A 21,806-nucleotide genomic window follows, 5' to 3' on the forward strand; every position below is an offset into this window, starting at 1 on the left:
GATAGAATTGGGATAGTCTACAATTATTCATATGTTTCTTCTGTAATATATGCACAACCACCTCAGAATGGCATACTAAAAATACCATATCCATGTCATTATTGAGAAGTTAACAATTCCTTTTATTTTTTGTGTATTCACTCTCTATCTTTTCTCATCTAAAGTAGTTGTGCTATTTTTACACTGCAGAGCATATAACCTACATGTTCTTCCCCTCTTTAGCCCTCATTTAGTCTCTCATAAATAAGTGTATATTTAATGCTTGCCACTATGGTTTTTTCACGTAAAAAGATTATTCTTTACCAAAATTCTACAGATCTAGGTTAAATAGTTCTAGATGGCTTATAAAGAAAAAGAGCAAACCCCTAACCCACCTTACTTCCCCCATCCCAGATTCTCCCCCCGAAAGAGGCAGTCACTTTGAATTCTTCCAGTTGGATCTTCCGGTATTTGCATCCGTATTTCCAAAAAGTTGCTTATGTGAATTGAGCCTTTGATACATTTGTAGACCTCAGGTAACCTATTGGTTTCCTTCCTGCCCTTAAAGCATTAGCCTCGAAGCCTCTGTTCTCTTATTGCAATCTATGGCTGCCAAGCCCCCTGCTATCCTGGGATCTCTCTATCCCTATCACTGTGAGGGTGCCCTTGATTATCTCAACTGTGGTGGAGTCCCTGTTTCCTCTTCCTTGTTTTATTCCCTACTTTTGGTGGAAAACCTCTTCCGGTGCTTTTCTGGACAAGCTGGCCACCTGGCATTGATGGAAATGTCTGTATTCCATCACCACTGTTAAGGGAGAGTATGCTTCCATTCAGGATTCTAGCCTGCATTCTTTCTTCTTTCCAATGTTTTCAGGCTTTGCTCCTTGTCTCTTCGTCTCCATATATGCTAGAGTCTGGGAAAATAGATGCCTTTCTCATTCCTGAGCCTTTCCGTATAAACTGTTTTTTCTCACTCTCTTTTGAAAGCCCTTTAGGATCTTGGCCCAAATGAGCTAAGATTTTACCATGATGTTCCCTATGTGGATATTTCTCTATCAATTGTGGTGGGTACTGATGGGTCCCTCTCAATCTACAGAATCATGTCTTTCAGTTTTGGGACCATTTCTTGAATTATTTCATTAGTAATTACCTTACTTTTATTTATTTATTTGTGAACTCCCACTAGTCAGATGTCAGAATCCAAGAAAGCTCAAAGAATTCCAAGGGGGGAAAAAACCCACAAAGAAAAATACATTGATACATCATAATTTCCAAAGCAATCCTGGTAAAAGAACAAAGCTGGAGGACTCATACTTCCTGATCTCAAAACTTAGACTGCAAAGCCACAATAATCAAAGCCACAATAATTTGGCACATATAGACCAATGGAATGGAATCGAGAGTCCAGAAATGAGTCTCTATACCTATTCACCACTAGTTCTTATTTCTGGTCATTGGGGTTGTCCAAATCTCATTGTCTAGTTGATTCCTCAGGATGGGCCCATGAAATGATGTTTCCTTATTCATTCATGTTTATAATAGTTTGTGCCTTTTATATGAAAGTCAGTTTATGAAAATGTTCACATTTTACCTCCTTGAATATAATAGCATCACTCAATTTTCCTTTGTCATAAACTATTGTTAAAGAGTCTGATGAGAATTTAATTTTCTTTCTTCCAAATTTTTATTTAAATTCTAGTTAGTTAACATATAGTGTAATATTGATTTCAGGAGTAGAAGTGATTCATCAATATTTTTTCTTTTCTAGGTCTTTTGCTCTTCTGTCTAGAAGTCCAAGGAGCTTTTTTTTTTTTTTAAATAATTTTTTTTTTTTAAATTTATTTGACAGACAGATCACAAGTAGGCAGAGAGGCAGGCAGAGAGAGAGAGGAGGAGGAGGCAGGCTCCCTGCTGAGCAGAGAGCCCGATGCGGGACTCGATCCCAGGATCCTGAGATCATGACCTGAGCCGAAGGCAGAGGCTTTAACCACTGAGCCACCCAGGCGCCCTAGAAGTCCAAGGAGCTTTATTTTATTTTGTTTTGTTTGAAATCAGAGTCTAGTCTATACTAGACTATATCTTAGTTATTGTTTTGGGTCAATCTCAGGTATGCAGTACATAATTTTGAAACATCTTTTTGTTTTCATTAAAGTTTTCTTTAATTATTTTTATTATTCATTCTCATTCTTTGCTTTCATTTTCTTCTTTGGAGACTTCTATTATCTATGTATACAATCTTTGTCCAAAATATTTATCAGTGTGTCTTGAATCCTTTTTACCTCTTCATTTCTTTCTGACTTTAAATATGTCCCTCCTCTTTAGATTCTATTTTTCTTAGTGTATGAAATGTCTCATTCACTTGCTCCTGTATTCCTTCTAGTCTAATCTTCATTGCTGAAGTGATTTTTCTTTTACTTCTAATTTTTTCCTGAGTTTTGTGATTTTTAAGGTTTTGAAATTCAGATGTATCTTTTTCTTTCATGTCTTATATCATGTTCTTAATGTCATTTAGTGCATTTTATTTTATTTTTTAAAGGTTTTATTTATTTATTTATTTGTTAGAGTGAGCACAAGCAGTGAGAGTGGCAGGCAGAGGGAGAAGTAGGCTCCCTGCTGAGCAAAAAGCCAGATGTGATGTGGGACTCGATCCCAGGACTCTGGGATCATGACCTGAGCCAAAGGCAGATGCTCAACGGACTGAGCCAATCAGGAATCCCTTGTTTAGTGCCTTTTAAAATACAGTTGACCCTGAACAAACAACATGGGGGTTGGGGCATCGACTCCCCCCATGCAGTTGAAAATCCACATATAGCGGTGCTTGGGTGGCTCAGTCAGTGAAGCATCTGACTCTTGGTTTTGGCTCAGGTCATGATCTTGGGGTCCTGGGACTGAGCCCCATGTAAGGCTCTGCACTCAGGGGGGAGTCTGCTTCTCCCTCCCTCTCCCCCGCTCTTGTCCCCCAGCAAATGCTTTCTCTTTCTCTCTCTAATAAATAGAATCCTAAAAAAAAGAAAATCCACATACAACTTTGATCTCCACAAAAATGTAACTATTAATAACCTATTATAAGTAAGAATCCTTACTAACACCATAGCTGATTAACACATATTTGTGTCTTATATACATGATGCACTATGTTTTTATAATAAAGTTTAGAGAAATGAATATTAAGAAATCAAGAGTTGTGGGTGCCTGGGTGACTCAGTGGGTTAAAGCCTCTGCCTTTGGCTCAGGTCGTGATTCCGGGGTCCTGGGATTGAGCCCTGCATCGGGCTCTCTGCTAGCGGGGAGCCTGCTTCCTCCTCTCTCTCTGCCTGCCTCTCTGCCTACTTGTGATCTCTCTATCTGTCAAATAAATAAATAAATAAATAATCTTTAAAAAAAATTAAAAAAAAAAAAGAGAAATCAAGAGTTGGAGGCTCAACTGACTGAGCCACCCAGATGCCCCAGGTATAGTTTGTTTGTTTGTTTGTTTGTTTGTTTATTTATTTATTAAAGATTTTATTTATTTACTTGACAGAGATCACAAGTAAGCAGAGAGGCAGGCTGAGAGAGAGAGGGGAAGCAGGCTTTCTGCTGAGAGAGCGCCCGATGCGGGGCTTGATCCCAGGACCCTGAGATCATGACCTGAGCCAAAGGCAGAGGCTTTAACCCACTGAGCCACCTAGGTGCCCCCCCCCAGGTATAGTTTAATGCTCTTTCTATTCTATCATGGGCAATTCGCTTGAATTCTCTGAGCCTCACTTTCCTCATCTGTAAAATGGGTACAATGATGCCTATTTCCTATGGATGCTTTAAGGATAAAAATAAAATATTCAAAATGCATATTATATTTCTAGGCACATTGTAGATACTCCACAAATAGTGGGTGTTATTCTGTGAGACAGTGTAGTGGGAAGAATGAATCAATTTACTACAAATGTCTAAACTGAATTTCATAAAGTAAGAAATGATTTTTTTTATAGTTGATATGAAATTAATGAGAGAATATGAAAAGTTTCTTATATGTATCAGGTAAGCAATACATGATGACTATTCTGCTGTTATCATTTCCATTATTACTCCTATTTTTAGCAATATTGTTGCCATCAATATCTCCATACCAGTAGGTACTGAAGAAACTTACCAGTGAGGAGTCAGGATACTTGGATTTCTAGGTTCTGTACTGGCTGTATTCGTAGACCATTAATTTATCTGAGTTTTTATTTCTTTGAATGCATACAATAAAGGGATGATCTAGGTCACAAGTCATAGCCAAACTGCTGGTATTACCACTGAACATAATAACTGCTTATTCACTTTTTAAAAAAATGATGTAGAAATCCAATACATTGCCAGCCAGAAATGTCCGTGGGCTTCTGGTTTACCACTCCAGATGAAGATATTTGAAAATTTGACTTGAAATAAATGAAGACATAATTTATTTATTATGAATTAATTAGGCTAATTTGGAAATGACTGTTATTATACCAAATAGATATATATTTTTTATTTTATTATTTTATTTTTATTTTTTAAAGATTTTATTTATTTATTTGACAGACAGAGATCACAAGTAGGCAGAGAGGCAGGCAGAGAGAGAGGAGGAAGCAGGTTCCTCGCTGAGCAGAGAGCCTGGTATGGGGCTCGATCCCAGGACCCTGGGATCATGACCTGAGCTGAAGGCAGGGGCATTAACTCACTGAGCCACCCAGGCACCCCAATACATATATATATATATATACATATGCACATATGTATATATATATATATATATCTATATTTTAAATGTGACTTTTAAAAATTCTTTCTTCTCAAGCTTTACTTTATAAAAACCCCCATTTTTATTAGATGTATGTATAGTACAAAATATAGAAAGGGACTAAATGTAAAAAAGTTCAATTTTTCTCTACCATGCATGCACAATCTGTTTTTAGAGGTATTTTACTTCTTTGAGGTATGAATGGCATAAATAAACAATTTAGTTATTCTAGACCAATATTTTGGCTTATAACATTTTACTTTGATCTTTCTAGGAGGCTTTGATGAATAATATGCCAGGTTTTAAAAGGGAATAGGATATAGTGCATTTAAATTCTATACAATTAGAGCTGCTACTAAAGATCTATGAGCGAGAATATTCCCAACATCAGAAAAGCTGACCACTTTTTGAAAAGTCTGGAATATATATGGTAGTATTGCTTTGAAGAAGAAATTATTCTCCTTTGAATAATGACACTATTGGGACTGCAATAGTTTGAAATTATCCTTAAAAATATTATGTTACTTGAAAAGTGAGTATGGGACTAGAAAAATGATGTATCATTAGGAATCCATTTAGGATGGCTATTCTTTCTGTATTTTACTTAAGGCGAAATGATGACAGCTGTGTAGATTCAGTGTCCTGATGGGGAAAGTGACATGTTTCTCCTGTCTTGAACATTTAAAATTTAAAAATCTAGAGTTGCCTGGGTGGCTTAGTTGGTTAAGCATCTGCCTTCAGCTCAGGTCATGATCCCAGGGTCCTGGGATCGAGTCCTGCATCAGGTTCCCTGCTCAATGGGAAGTCTGCTTCTCCCTCTCACACTGCCGTTCCCTCTGCTTGTGCTCTCTCTCTATCTCTCTGGCAAATAAGTAAAATCTTCATAAAATTTAAACATTTAGAATTATGAAAGCAGTGAATGGGTATAAATATTTTCTAACAATTTTTTTAAAAATCCACTGATGTATTCGATGTAATCAACATGTATGACAGCTGGATTTATAGACTACCTTTCCCGAAGCCTATGTGACCATGAGGCCATCTGGAATAAACAAAAGCTTAAAGAAATTTTATTTTATTATTACTTTTATTATTTTTTTAAAAAAGATTTTATTTATTTATTTGACAGAGAGACAGTGAGAGAGGAAACACAAGCAGGGGGAGTGTGAGAGGAAGAAGCAGGCTCCCCGCTGAGCAGGAGCCCAATGCAGGGCTTGATCCCAGGACCCTGAGATCATGACCCGAGCTGAAGGCAGACACCCAACAACTGAGCCACCCTAGTGCCCCAAGAAATTTTAAATGTTATATTGCTTATTGTAAAAAAAGTAAGGGGAGGCAAGTCAAAATTACAGCAAATGAGGCACCAACTATTTTCCTGGGAGTTGGGATAATGAGTATCATTGGACATATCAGCTAGCACAGATGGGCATGCATGTTCTTGCAGGATTCTTTCAAGTAAGGAAATGTACAGTGGGCAGATGTGGGGATCCCCCACGCCAGCTTTTCCCAATTCCCACCCTGCCCTGCTCTCAGGGCCTTGCTGTGGTTCTTGCCTTTGCTCTTCAAGAATGCAGTTAGAGTAAAGAGCTCTATTTTGTTGGTAGGGACAAAGCAAGAACCATGGTCCTATTTCAGGGTCTCACTCTGGTAGGTCAGAGATGCTTCAGTTCTCAGCCTACCGTGTTTGGCTAGCCACTATCATCACCACTCTCCTCCTCATCACCACAGTCACAATCACCATCACCACTACCTTCACTACCAACCTCCTCCTCATCACCACAGTCACCATCACCATCCTCATCATCACTACCATAACCACCACCACCTTCACCACTGCTACCACCATTTGTAGCAGCACTGCTAGTAGCATTAATTCTTACCTTGGTGATCACAATGTCTTCCAGACTAGCTTCTTTACTTCTAACCATTCATCCTCTCTCATCTTTTCTCTATTTTTTCCATACAAATTATCTCACATCAAAGTTCTGATCATATCTCTTGCCTGTTTAAAAGCTGAGGTTTCAATTAATCTTTAATCAATACCATTCCTAACAAATGAAGTCCAGTCTCCTGGGCCTGGCATGCAAAGCTATGCATTAACAAATATATCCAGGGAGGAACACCTGGGTGGCTTAGTAGGTTAAGCGTCTGCCTTCGGCTCAGGTCATGATCCCAGGGTCCTGGGATCGAGCCCAGTATCAGGCTCCCTCTTCAGATGAGGGCCTGCTTTTACTTCTCTCTCTGCCCCTTTCCCCTGCTCATACTCTCTCTCTCTCACTCACTCTGCTCTTTCTCAAATAAATAAATAAATATTTTAAAAAATGTATATATCCAAGGCAGGGCAAGTGATTTTGTACTGTCCATCAATGAATAACTTGTATAATCTGGTCCAGTGTTCTGCTCAATAAATACTAGCTGAATTAATTGTATAGTAGTTATTTTTTTAATAGAAATTTAAATTCAGAATTCTTACACTTCATTTAAAAAATACCCTTCTTGTGCTCCCAGAGGAAGCCAGCCCCTGTGCTATCTTTGGTTCCTCTCATGGGCCCCCAAAAGCTGCAGGGTCAGGTCCATCAAGAGTCCCAGGTCCTCTTAATCCCCGATCTTAGGTAAAACAGCCATCTCCCACACTCTGAGACCTTTGATGGGATAGACTGGAGGACTTCAGCTGAGTATTTTGGACATAGAATTAAGTTGCCTTTATTGAGTCTTAATCCCTGGTCCAGCATACTGGTTCTTAGAAGTGGCTTTTGTCTCATTGCCAAGATATAATATTTACCTGGGACCCAGCTGAGATAAGTAGGACGTATCTCACTTCTTGTCCCTGGGTTCCTGTCTTGATGACCTGCTCAATACTTCTACTCTTATGATCAGACAGTGCTATGGTTTTTGCCAGTGACATCTACCATGCCCTTCTATCCTTCAAGCATCTTTATCACCTTATCTGTCAACTTCCTGATGGCAAGTGTGCTGGTACTGACTGACTACTGGTGAATTTCCAGTGTCCTTTATCCTTCCCTAGTAGTTGTTGAATGTGTGTAGCATGTAGATCAGGCTGATCCATCAGTGGTTTACTCCCTTCATGCCCTGTGTCCACTAACCCTTATGCAGGTAATGGCCTGTAGCCATCGTGCTCACCTGGCTGATGGTGCTCATGGCTCGCATGTAGCTCTCATTCCTAGAGCGGAACTTTGGTGATGTGAGCAGGCCAGCAGGGTCAAGGCTGTCCAAGCTTCGGTTGATGGAGACTTCACTTACTGCCCTCAGGTAACTGTGACTCCGGATCTGGAGTTTGGGGGAGTGTTCATTGGAAATCCTGAAAGGGAATAAGAGAAGGGGCACATTTAGTCATATTCCAAGATGTAAGCAGTAATAAGATGTGGGTGCACTACCATTGATGTGGCACCCTAAATACTGGGATGAAAAATATAGATGGCTTCCTATGATACTAGACTCCCCCATGGTGTCTCAGAAGGAAAAACTTCTGGCAGGAAATCATTAAGTTCTGATGACCTTAGAGAGCAATTAAAATTCTCTTCAGCCCATGAAGTAATTTCCCCATTCACATTTTCTCAGGTGTCTGGAGGAGGGAGATAATAGCTTTGACCCCGTGCCCCAGAATCCTTCCTATGTGGTCTATAAGCTTTTTCTTTTACCCACTTCCTTTTTGTGGCCATCTTTTTGTTTTCAGACTGTCTAGTAACAGCCAATGGGTATACATCTGTAACCGTGTCAGTATCTCTACCAGTCCTTCTCTTATCTACTTGTCTGTCTAATCTTTGTATCATTTTGTTGAGATTGAATTTAGTAAACACAACTTCAATTTTAGTCATTAACAGTGCATATATCTTTAAATCTTGATATGTAAAGAAAGTCTTTACATACTTTGTACTCGGGATTTTCTTTCAAGATGCATTTTAAAATTATAAAAGTAGGAAAGGGTCATTGCCAAGCTACACAGGAGTGCATAAAGCAGAAAGTGGGTCTCTCTCTCTGCCCCTGTTTCTGCTACAGAATTCTACACCCTTGAAAGAACTACCTGTGTAGCAGTCTGGTGTATATCTTTCCTGTCTTTCTCTTCTTTCTTTCTTTCTTTTCTTTTCTTTTCTTTCTTTCTTTCTTTTTTTTTTAAAAGATTTTATTTATTTATTTATTTATTTGAAAGAGAGAGAGGGAGAGAAAGTGAGAGCGTGAGCAGGGGCAGGGGAGAAACAGACTCCCTGCTAAGTAGGGAGCCCAATGTGGGGCTTGATCCCAGGACCCTGGGATCATGACCTTAGCTAAAGGTGGTTGCTTAACTGACTGAGCCACTGAGGTGCCCACGTTCCTGCCTTTCTATACATATACAAACAGTTTATTTTCAGTAATTTTTCAAGCTTGCTTTCACATGGGATTCAGGGTGATTTTTCTTTCATTGGTAAATTTCTTTTATTTTTGCTGAAACGTTGCTTGCAGTAAAAGTTAAAGCTGATAAGAAAGATGTATGCCCAGTATTATTGCTATTATTTGTCATTCTGGAGATCAAAACCAATGAAATGAGAAAATAAAAAGATACAGGGGATATAAATATTCTGAAGTAAGAGATAAGTTTCATGTATTCACATATAATTATCTGGAAGATAAAAAAAATGAGAAGCAGGGCACCTGGGTGGCTCAGTGGGTTAAGTCTCTGCCTTCGGCTCAGGTCATGATCTCAGGGTCCTGGGACCAAGCCCCGCATCAGGCTCTCTGCTCATCTGGGAACCTGCTTCCCTTACTCTCTCTGCCTGCCTCTCTGCCTACTTGTGATCTCTGTCTGTCAAGTAAATAAATAAAATCTTAAAAAAAAAAAAAACCCGAGAAGCTATTGGAATGCATAAGAGAGATCCATAGGATAGATAGATACAGGGTTAAAAAATACAAAAATTAATAGCTTTTCTATATACTGCCACCACCAAATAGAAATTTTAATTTTAAAAAATCCCATTTAAAATGGTAAATATTATAAAATAAGTACAAATCATAAAAAAATGCAACACGGTTTTATGAAGAAAACTATAAAACTTTGTGGAAGGCAATAAACAAGGCCTAAATAGATGTAAAATTTTTTTTTAAAGATTTATATATTTATTAGAGAGAAAGACACAGTGAGAGAGGGGACACAAGCAGGGGGAGTGGAAGAGGGAGAGGGGGAGGGAGAAGCAGGCTTCCTGCTCAACAGGGAGCCCGATGCAGGGCTGGATCTCAGGACTCTGGAATCATGACCTTAGTCGAAGGCAGCCACTTAACCGACTGAGCCACCAGGCGCCCCGTGGGCCTAAATAGATGTAAAGGAAGATAATTTTCCTTGAAGGAAGTAATATTGTAAGAAAAAAATTAAAATTTTCCTAAATTAAGCTACAAATCTAATGTCATTGTAATAAAAATTCTCATCTTTTTTTTTTTTTTGAGTGTAACAAGTTCATCTTAAGTTTCTATGAGGTTCATAGCAGCATTATTCATAAGAGCCAAAAGGTAGGGCAACCCAAATGTCTGTCAGCTGATGAATGGGTAAAATGTGGTATATCCATACGGGGGAATATTAGTTGGCCGTGAGGAAGAGTTTAGTACTGATATATGCAACGACATGGATGAATTTTGTAAACATCACGGTAAGTAGAAGAGGCCAGTTATGGATTATATGATTCTACTTATATAAAGTTCCAGAATAAAAAATTTTTAAATACAGAAGGTAGATTAGTGGCTGCCTAGACTGGGATGTCTAGGAGGAGGAGGAAGATGGCAAGGTTGGGGGTTGATATCTAAAAGGTATGATCTTTTTCTTTGGGGTGGTGAAAAATACTCTAAAATAGATTGCAGTGGCGGTTGCACAAATCTGAATATGCTAGAGACCATTGCATTGCACAATTTAAATGAGTAAATTGTTTGGTATGTACATTATAGGTCAATAAAACTGTTTTAAAAATTATATGAGGCCTCAAAATAATCAAATTTCCTAATGGAAGGCGTTCAGAGAGTAGACTGTGGTCGGCACAGTGAGAGAAGGAATGCCAGTGAAGGGGTTGCAATATGGTGATAATTTAAAGAACTAGTGATAGGACTGAGTTAAGTAGCTGCTGAACTTCAGCAGATGGGTTTAAGAGCCCATGTGAAGATTAAACATGGAAGATGAGTAAGAGGAGGGGGTCTAAAAACAGCCAGAAAATAAAAATAAATTAAAAAGGAGATAAATATCCTATCAGATCTCAAATATACTTTATAATGACAAAGAGGAAAACAGTGTGTTATAGTGAAGGAATAGACAAATCTGTGTAATAAAGTAAGGACTCCAGAAACAGAACTGAGTGTCTATTTAAACTTACTATCTTGCAAAGGTGGCAATTTAAATAAGCAGGGAAGAGATCAATTACTTAGTAATGGTGTTAGATGAACTGTGAGTCCACATGGGAAAAAAAAAAAGGATTCCTACTATCCATATTATTAAAAGATTAAAAATCAAAAGCCCTAGTGTGGGGCTCGATCCCAGGACCCTGGGATCATGACTTAGCCGAAGGCAGACGCTTAACCAACTGAACCACCCAGGCGTCCCTGTAAATTTTTTTTTTTAAGTTTTCATTTTTAAGTAATTTTTACATGCATCGTGGGCCTCAAACGTACAACCCCTAGATCAAGAGTCTCATGCTCTGACTAAGCCAACTAGGCGCCCCGTATAATCTTAATGTCTATACCTAAAAACTTTTAAAAATTATCAGAATTTTATGGAAATAAACTATAAGACCTTATGGAAGACAATAAAGCAAGCCTAAGAAATGAAAAGAAAGTGGTGGAGAAAGATTTTTAGAAACAGGATGTTGGGGCGCCTGGGTGGCTCAGTGGGTTAAGCCTCTGCCTTCGACTCAGGTCGTGATCTTGGGGTCCTGGGATTGAGCCCCACATTGGGCTCTCTGCTCGTCAGGGAGCCTGCTTCCTCCTCTCTCTCTGCCTGCCTCTCTGCCTACTTGTGATCTCTCTGTCAAATAAATAAATAAAATCTCAAAAAAAAAAAAAGAAACAGGATGTTGAAATTAAAAGCCATTAAAAAAAAGATTGGTAAGAATCTACTTAAGAATAGTACTACGTAAAAATTTAAAACTTTTGTTCAAAAAAGGCAGTATAAGCAAAGTTAAGAATAATAGTCACTGGGTAGGAAACATTTGCAATACCACACGAGGTAATGAAGAGGGTTTACTCCTATAACATTTAAAATGGACTTAGCAAATTAAAGAATAATGCAAATAACTAAAAAAATAGAGATTCAGTAAATTAGAGAAATGTTGATAAATATAAACACCATTTGCACATCAGATCCAGGCACACCCAGGTCCACGTCTGCAGATGGCAAAGATTATCTCCAAAATCCAAATGTCCTCTCTGCAGTGTGTAAGAGTGCACTCATTCTTGAGGTTTGTATGGAATTACTTAAACACAATAGTCAAAAAAGTTAGACTCAGTAATACCAAAACCTGGGAATTTGATGAACAGCTACAAAAGGAACTAAATTAAAACAGATCTAGAATTTAACCACAAAAGTTAACCTCCTGCATCATTATTATAAAAGGGAAACTGTTCTAAAAATGAATGTTCTCTATGGATCCTACAAGTAGCTATCAAACATGGGCTATTTGTTCTGCCAACTCAGGTAAGTATTTGCCATGTGTTATGTGCTATAATGATAATTCACAAGGGGTTACTTTAGAAACACTCACGGCGCCAATCCCAACCTATCAAATAACCAACCAACCAACCAACTGAAGAATTCATTTCCCCCTTAAGATCTCTTTTAAGGAGACACCTGGGTGGCTCAGTGGTTAAGTGTCTGCCTTTGGCTCAGGTCATGATCCCAGGGGCCTGGGATTGAGTCCCACGTTGGGCTCCCTGCTCAGTGGGAAGCCTCCTTCTCCCTCTCCCACTCCCCCTGTTTGTATTCCCTCTCTCGATGTCTCTCTCTTTCTGTCAAACAAAATCTTTAAAAAAAAATGATCTCTTTTAAGAAAAGAGAGACTTTTTTTTTTTTAAGATTTTATTTATTCATTTGACAAAGATCTCAAGCAGGCAGAGAGGCAGGCAGAGCGAGAGGGTGGGGAAGCAGGTTCCCTGCTGAGCAGAGAGGCCGATGCGGGGCTCTATCCCAGGACCCTGAGATCATGACCTGAGCCGAAGGCAGAGGCTTAACCCACTGAGCCACCCAGGCACCCCAAGAAAAGAGAGACTTAGGGGCACGTGCGGGGCTCAGTGGGTTAAGCCTTTGCCTTCAGCTCAGGTCAGGATCTCAGGGTCCTGGGATCAAGCCCCGTATTGGGCTCTCTGCTCGGCAGGGAACCTGCTTCCCCTCTCTTGTCTCGCCCTGCCTCTCTGACTACTTGCAATCTCTGTCTGTCAAATAAATAAATAAAATTTAAAAAAAGAAAAGAAAAGAGAGGCTTAGCTGGAAGCATTTATAAGCTAAAGTTCACTTCCCCTTAGATCTTGAGAATTAGATGACAAATGTGTTTCTTTGGCTCTTTTGTAACGTGACCCCGGGCGATGATATTGCTAACATAAATGATGATACTGTGCCAAATGGTTATGGGGACAGCAATGGGGGTGGTGACTGTTTCATAAATGGTGTTTATTCAAAAGAAGAAGCGAAAGTCCAGTGCTTTGAAAAATGAGTGTCTACTGGCTGAGATGGGGAAATGAGGCATCATTGCAACAATCATTCACCCTGGTCACTTGTTATGAAATCAGGCATAATTCCCAAATTTCTAAGTGAAAAATCACTCAGAAAGGATTGAATAGTTCTGCTTTGGTGAGTCATTTCTGATAAAACAACACATACTTTAATCATACACTAAATATAAGGAAATGAATTCTTATCTTGTCTGCTTAGCGGAGCCCACAGCTCTCAGTATAAAATGTCCAGTATAGATACGTGCTGCTGGTGTGGAAACACTAAAGAAATGGCAGGAAATAGTGTATTGATTACTTCATTTCACCTCAAAAGAAAGGTGATTTGCCAAGAAGAAAGGGCATGTGCATATTCAGAAATATTAGTTCTCATGTTAGATTAAGTATTTTTCCATGTTGGCCTATTCGCATGACATGTATCTTTTTCTACTTTTCTCCCTAAATAGGCCCAGTTAATGTTTTGTGGCTTATCAGAACTGAGATTTTGGCCTGGTTGAGTCCCATTCATTGTCATGTCTTTTAAGTGCACGCAAAGAGGGGCACCTGGGTGGCTCAGTCGGTTAAGCATCTATGGCTCAGGTTACGATCCCAGAGCCCTGGGATCGAGTCCTGCATTGGGCTCCTTGCTCAGAGGGGAGTCTGCTTCTCTCTCTCCCTCTGCTGCTCCCCCTGCTTGTGCTCTCTCTTTATCAAATAAACAAAAATCTTAAAAATGCACACAAAGATAGGACACCCTTATGTTGGTCATGGGGCGGCCATGTACACAAGCTTGGCCCAGTAACAGTAAGGTTGCCAAAGAAGAGAAAATGCAATAATACTCAGACTGCAAAGTTTTAAACCAGTGTCCTTGAAGTGAAAATGATTAACTTTGTAATAGAGTACTAAAAGTATAACTTCATCAGATGAATTAAACTCTAGGGATGTGATGGGCAGCATAGTGATCATAGCTAATCATGGTGTGCAGTGTGCTTGAAATTTGCAAAGAAAGTAGATCTTTTAAAAAAAATTGAGATAGAAGATTGACATACTAGTTTCAGATATAGGACATAATGATTCACTGTGAATATTGCTAAATGATCACCCTAATAAATCTAGTTAGTATCTAGCACCACATGATTTTTTCTTGTGATGAGAACTTCTAAGATTTACTCTCAATACTTTTTTAAAAAAAAAGATTTTATTTATTTATTTGACAGAGATCACAAGTAGGCAGAGCAGCAGGCAGAGAGAGAGGAGGAAGCAGTCTCCCTGCTGAGCAGAGAACCCAATGCGGGGCTCGATCACAGGACCCTGGGATCATGACCTGAGCTGAAAGCAGAAGCTTTAACCCACTGAGCCACCCAGGCGCCCCTCAACACATTTTTTTTAAAAGATTTTATTTATGTATTTGACAGAGAGAGAGAACAAGCACAGGGGAGGGCAGAGGGAGAAGCAGGCTCCCCACTGAGCAGGAGCCCAATGTGGGGCTCAATTCCAGGACCCTGGGATCTTGACCTGAGCCAAAGGCAGACGCTTAACCGACTGAGCCACCCAGATGCCAACACTTTCAAATTTACAGTATTGTTACCTATGGTCTCCACTCTGTACATTACATCCACAGGACTTCTTCATTTTATAAACTGGAAGCTTGTACCTTTGGACGCCCTTCATCCATTTCTCCTACCCCCAGCCATTGCCTTTGGCAACCACCAACCTGTTCTCTGTATTTATAAGCTTAGTTTTTGTTTGTTTAGAGTCTCCATGTAAGGGAGATCATATGGTATTTGTCTGAGAGTAGATCTTAAGTGGTCTCACGCCTCAGCCCCTGGCAACCACCATTCTACGTTATGTATCTCGGAGTTTGGCTACTGTAGGTCGATCTCATACAAGTGAAATTATATAACATTTGCCCAGCTTGTTTCACTTAGTATAATGTCTTCACAGTTCATCCATAATGCAGCATGTGGCAGAACGAACTTCCTTTAAAGCTGAATAAGTTTCCACTGTACGTCTAGATTACATTTTGTTGATTCTCTCATCTACTCACAGACACTTGGGTTCCTTCCACTTTTTGCTAGTGTGAATAAAGTAGCTGTGAACACGGGTATACAAATATCTGTTTGAGTTCCTGCTTCTGGTTCTTGGGAGGATAGAGGCAGAAGCTAAAAAATCTCTCTTTAACAGAAGTACTTAATCTTCCCTATTTCATTTCTTGGCAATCAAACTCCCAACAAATTTGGGGATCAACATAATAAAAACAAACTGTCACTTACTGCTCCCCTCTGGAAAGGTATACTATTGATCATTCAGGGTTAGTTTTAAGCACACTAAATAATAAGAGTAGTATTTCAGGGACTCTTATTGCTGTAGTTGAAAAGGGAAAAAGGATAGTTCTGTTATTTGGTGGAAAGTACAGTAAAAATGTGAGTATAATTTTACTGCTCTAGTATTTACAAAACAGTGATGTAATTAAAACTTGATACAGTATTATTATTATTTTAAAGATTTTATTTATTTGACAGAGATCACAAGTAGGCCAAGCAGCAGGCAGAGAGAGAGAAGGGGAAGCAGGCTCCCTGCTGAGCAGAGAGCCCGATATGGGGCTCGATCCCAGGACCCCGAGATCATGACCTGAGCCGAAGGCAGAGGCTTAACCCACTGAGCCACCCAGGCACCCCTTGATACAGTATTATTGAGAACAAATTGCATTGAAATAATTAAGACATCCAAAAAAGTAATTCCATAAGCACTTAGAGATTGCAGAAAGGCTTTTGCCAATAGTGTCCGTTTATGAACAGTAAGGAAAGACATAATGTCATCACTAAGAAAGCTGTGATGACAGTTTAACTGTACTTGTTAGTAGAAAGCCCATGGTGGTGATGCTTAGGAGGGGAGGTGGGGGATAGTGACCTAAATGCTGCTTTGAACTGACTACAGTGTTTCCTTCAATTTAAAAAGTGTCAGGGCAGAGCAGATCTACTTCCATAGATGTAAGTTGACATTGACAAATTGGAGCAGTTAAAACCCATGTAAAAGAGTTTCAATAGATTTTTCACAAAGGGCTTCATAGTCTGACTTCACTTTGGGAAGAGCAAAAAGCAACCAAAGACAGACTGTTAAATAATTCTTATAATGTTGGTTTTCTTCTAATCCCCTTTGTCAAATGCTCTGTGTCTGCACTCACTACTGGCATGCCAGAAGGTCACAAAGAAGACATCTCTTCCATGTAATAGTCCTCAGTTGTTTTGAACACAGCTGTCCATCCCCGCTAAGCCTTCTCTTCTCCAGCTGCATGCCCCCTTTATCTTGTCCTCTTATGTCAAGACTTCAGGCTGTCCATTACCTTGATGACTTATCTCTAAAGTTGGTCTAATTTGTTAGTTTCTCTTTGACAACAAAGCGCCCAGAACCAAACTCAAACTTCCAAATGTGGGCTGACAAGTGCAGAATACAGAATGGCTGTAATCATTTATTTTATAGAAAATCCTTCTATGATATCGCCTGAGAAAGCTCTGGATTGTTTGGCCTCTAAGCACACTCCTAATTTCTGGTAAGCTCCCTTTGGACAATGTTTAGATCTTCATATCAAATGATGTTAAGTCATTCCAATTTTTGACACTTTAGTTTGTATTAAAATGAAATCAAAGGGGGGTGGCTGGCTGGGTGGCTCAGGTCACGATCCTAGGGTCCTAGGATGGAGCCCTACAACAGGCGCCCTGCTCAGTGGGAAAGTGCTTCTTCCCTTCCTCCTGCCCTTGCTTGTATTCTCTCTCTCAAGTAAATAAATGAAATCTTTTAAAAAATAAGTTGACGGGGCACCTGGGTGGCTCGGTGGGTTAAAGCGTCTGCCTTCGGCTCAGGTCCTGGGATCGAGCCCTCCATTGGGCTCTCTGCTCCGCGGGGAGCCTACTTCTTCCTCTTTCTCTGCCTGCCTCTCTGCCTACTTGTGATCTCTGTCTGTCAAATAAATAAATAAAATCTTAAAAAAAAATAAAAAATATATTGGAATCAAAGATTAATCCCATGAAATACATGCAATAGATGAACTGTTCTTGCCAGTTAGGTGTCACCAGCATATGTGATAACAGAAGCAAACCTAGCAATACCCCAAATCCGTGAGTATTACAAGGTCCAATGCGTGTAAGGGCTTTACCTACAATGTCTTACCTATCACAGCAATAGTCTATATTATCATAGTAATTGTGAAGCCTTATTACCTCTATTTTACAAATAAGGAAGCGGAGGCTGACAAGTCTGTAAACTCCGAAACAAAGGCTAGATCTGTATAACTTCTATAGTCTTAATCATCTCGTACCTTCCCCATAATAATGCCACCTATTTGCTTATCCAATTACTTGTCAAGGTATTGCCTGGGATTGGGTGAATCAGTGATCTTCCAAGATGACTCAGTTCATCAATAATAATAGTTTTTGCTCTAAGGTTGTTTCACACATTCCCCTACCACTCAGCCCACATTTCTCTGATGTTTATTTATTTTTTTCTGACTTTTATTCTTTCATGCAAGCCTATAGTGATCTACTGTTTCAAGTACTATCCTAAATGCAGTTACATTCCTCTGATGTGTCTGTCTCAAGCATTTCAAAGAGGGAGCTATAAGTAGTCTTATATATGCCTTGTTAGTAAATCTTGGTAGTTCGTATTTTCTAAATCACCACAAACCATCTGTTTAAAAATTCTTTCTGGAATGTTTCCAAGGACTCACATTAGATTAACTATTTGTAACTTTTGGAATCTTCTTTTTTGAAAATTGAGATAGTATTTTTTCCTGGTACTTTTTCCATGGTCCCTAAAATATTACTGGTAGTGGTTCTACAATTATATCTGAGTTCCTTCAGATCGAAACTAAGTTTTCCTGGCTTTCCAGGTGTTCTTACTTGTGGCAGTTACCTGTTTTGGTCTACATAAAAATATGGCCAACGACGTAAGCCCAACCCAGAACCAAAATGTTGACAATCTTGTGTTAGTCTCAGGTGTTTCACATAAGTGATTCAGCAGTTATATACATTACACAGTGCTGACCACAATAAGTATAGTTACCATTTGCTACCATACAGTGTTATTACAATATTAATGACTATATTTCCTATGCTTTACTTCTCACCCTCATGGCTTATTTATTTCATAACTGGAGATTTGTTCCTCTTTATCCGCTTTGCTTCTATTTTGCCAACCCCCTCACCCCATCTCTGCCCTTCTGCCACCACCAGTTTGTTCTCTGTATTTGAGTCTAAGACAGAACACTTATTTTGTTTTTTCTTTTCAAATTTTTATTTAAATTCTAATTAGTTAACATATGGTGCAATTTTGGTTTCAGGAGTAGAATTCAGTGATTTATCACTTATATACAATACCCAGTACTCATCATGACAAGTGCCCTCCTTAATCCCTATCACACCTCTAGCCCACCCCCCACCCATCTTCCTCTGTCAACCCTCAGTTTGTTCTCTGTGATTGAGTCTCTGGTTTGTTTCCCTTTCTCTTTTTTCTTCCCGCCCCCACCCCAATACGTTCCTCTTTTTGTTTCTTAAATTCCACATATGAGTGAAATTATATGGTATTTCTCTTTCTTTATTTCTATATTTTATTCAAACAGTAAAATGATACCATTAAATTGTGATAAATTGTAATTCCTAAATCTACCATTAAAAAAGCTATATCAAAAAGGCATACTCAAAAACACCACAGATAAATCCAAATAGAATTCCAAAAAATATTCAAGTTTCCCATAAGAAAGCAGGAAACAAAACCAGAGAAACAAAAAACAGAACAAACAGAAAACAAAAAATCTAATGGGAGACTTAAATCCTAAGATGATAGTCATTTAAATATATAGTCTCAATGCATTAATTAAAAGACAGATTTGCAGACTGGATTTAAAAACATGACCCAGCTATTAACTGTCTCCCAGAAACTCACTTTAAGTATAATGATGTAAATAAGTTGAAAATAAAAGGATAGAAAAAATTGTATTGTGTAAATAGACAATGGAAAACAGAAGTGGCTCTATTAACATCAGATAAAGAAATTTTATTACTAAAGGTTATTGGTAAAGAAAATGCCCAGAGAGGACATTACATAATAACTAAAGAACCAATCCATTAAGAACACAAAGCAATCTTAAATATCTCAAAACAAATGAAGCAAAAACTGATAGAATGGAAAGAGATAGAAAATCCATAATTACAGTTGGGAGACTTCAACAACCACTTCTCCACAATTGTTAGAGCAACTAGACAGAAAATAAAGGAGGATCTAGAAGAGCTCCAAACTGTATCAACCAGTAGAATCAAAGAGCATTTAAAGAGCTTAAACTTAAAGAGCATTCTCAAACTTAAAGAGCATTCTACCCAAGAACAGCAGAATACACATTCTTTCTAAGTACCCATGGAAAATATGTAAAGAAAGACCATATTCTGGGCCATAAACTGAAGCCTCAATCAATTTAAAAGAATTGAAATAATCATAATGTGTACAGCTAACATATTTAATAGCAAAAGACTGAATTTTTTCCTCTAAGATTATGAACAAGGGAAGGATGTTCAATCTCACTCTTATTTAGCATAGTGCTGGAAGTTCTAGTCAGCGTAGTAAGGAAATTAAAAGCATACAAATTGGAAAGGAAGAAATAAAACTGTTCTTATTTGCAGTTGACATAATTGCCAACATAGAAAATCCCAAGGAATCTAAAAATAAATAAATAGATAAATAAATAATTAATAATAAAATAAAAAGAATCCTGAACTAAGAAGTAAATTCAGCCAAGTAGCAGAAACTAAGATCAACATATAAAAATAATTGTATTTTAAAATACTAGAATGAACACATGGACACCAAAATTAGAAATATAATACCATTTACAACCGTTTTAAAAAATTCAATGCTTAGGTGTAAGTCTAACAAAGCATCAAGACTTGTGTACTAAAAACTATGCAATGCCAATTAAAGAAGATTAAAAAAAAAATCAAAGAAGGGGCGCCTGGGTGGCTCAGTGGGTTAAAGCCTCTGCTTTCAGCTCAGATCATGATCCCAGGATCGAGCCCCACATCAGGTTTTCTGCTTAATAGAGAGCTGTTTCCCCATCTCTCTGCCTGCCTCTCTACGTACTTGTGATCTCTGTCTGTCAAATAAATAAATAAAATCTTAAAAACAAAATAAGAAACTTTAAAAAATCAAAGAAGATTAGATCAATGGAGATGCTCATAGTAAAAATGTAAATTCTCTCCAAATTGACATGTAGGTTTAATGCATTTCCTATCAAAATTCCATGTTTTTAGATATAGACAAGATTATTTTAAAATCTACAGGGAAAGTTAGAGGAACTAGAATAGCTAAAATGGTATTTTAAAGATTTTATTTATAGAGAGAAAGTGTTCACACATGCGGGGTGAAGTGGAGGTGAGAGAGGGGCAGGGAGAGGGACAGAGTCTGTGTTGAGCACCAAACCCGACATGGGGCTCAATTACACAACCCCGAGATCATAACTGAGCTGAAGTGAAGAGTTAACGATGCTTAACTGACTGAGCCATGCAGGTGCCCCTAAAATAATTTTGAGGAATAAGGTAGGATTCACTCTTTATCTACTTATTTATTTATTTTCATGTTACTCAATTTAAAGACTTTCTGTATAGCTTCAGTAATCAAGACTGTTTGGTACAGGTCGGGGGATAGACATGTAGATCAATGACACAGAGTGGGGAGTCTAGAAATAAACTCACACAAATATGCCCAAGTGATTATCGCAATTGCAAGAGCAATTTAATGGAGGAAAGATAGCCTTTTCCAAATGGAGCTGGAGTAACTGGACCTTTATAGGTGAACCCCAAACAAAAATAAACCAAATGTTAGACTAAGTCTCATGCCTTATAAAAAACTAAGTCAAAATGGATCATAGTCTTAAATATAAAACATGGAAAAAACAGAAAATCTTTGCGATTCTAAGCTGGGCAACGTGTTCTTAGATTTGACACTAACAGAAGAATACATAAGGGGAAAACTTTATAAATTGGATGTTATCAGAATTAAAAGCGTTGGCTCTTTGACTCTATGAAGAAGATGATAAGTTAGGTACGAGAAGATTTTAAATATCACATATCTGATGAAGGACTCATAGCTGCTATAAACAAAGTACTCTCGAAATCCAACAGGAAAAAAGTCTAATTAGAAAACAGGCAAAAGGCCTGAAAAGACATTTTACAAATAAGGACACGAAACGACGATGAACATCATTAACCATTAGGGAACGCAAATAAATCCACAACGAGCTAGTACTACATACCTCTCAGAATGGCTAAATTCAAAACGTAACGACAGCAAATGTTGATGGGATTTAGAGAACCAGAATCCCTCCTGCATTGCTGGTGAGAATGTAAAATGGTGCAGCCACTCTAAAAAGTGTGGC

At 38.5% G+C, this 21,806-nt stretch overlaps 1 protein-coding gene and 1 long non-coding RNA gene across 2 annotated transcripts in view; one reads left to right on the forward strand and one right to left on the reverse strand.

Annotated features, from left to right (window-relative positions):
- Window positions 1–21,806, reverse strand: part of DLGAP1 (DLG associated protein 1) — a 771,821-nt gene that overhangs the window by 179,555 nt on the left and 570,460 nt on the right. Inside the window, 1 exon segment of the mRNA XM_047697015.1 lies at window positions 7,862–8,039. Coding sequence (XP_047552971.1) covers window positions 7,862–8,039 — 178 coding nt within the window.
- LOC125081989 (uncharacterized) overlaps window positions 1–21,806 on the forward strand; it is a 110,417-nt gene that overhangs the window by 30,449 nt on the left and 58,162 nt on the right. The gene's annotated exons all lie outside the window — the stretch shown is intronic.

Source organism: Lutra lutra, chromosome 12 (assembly GCF_902655055.1).
Source record: "Lutra lutra chromosome 12, mLutLut1.2, whole genome shotgun sequence".
Lineage (NCBI taxonomy): Eukaryota > Metazoa > Chordata > Mammalia > Carnivora > Mustelidae > Lutra > Lutra lutra.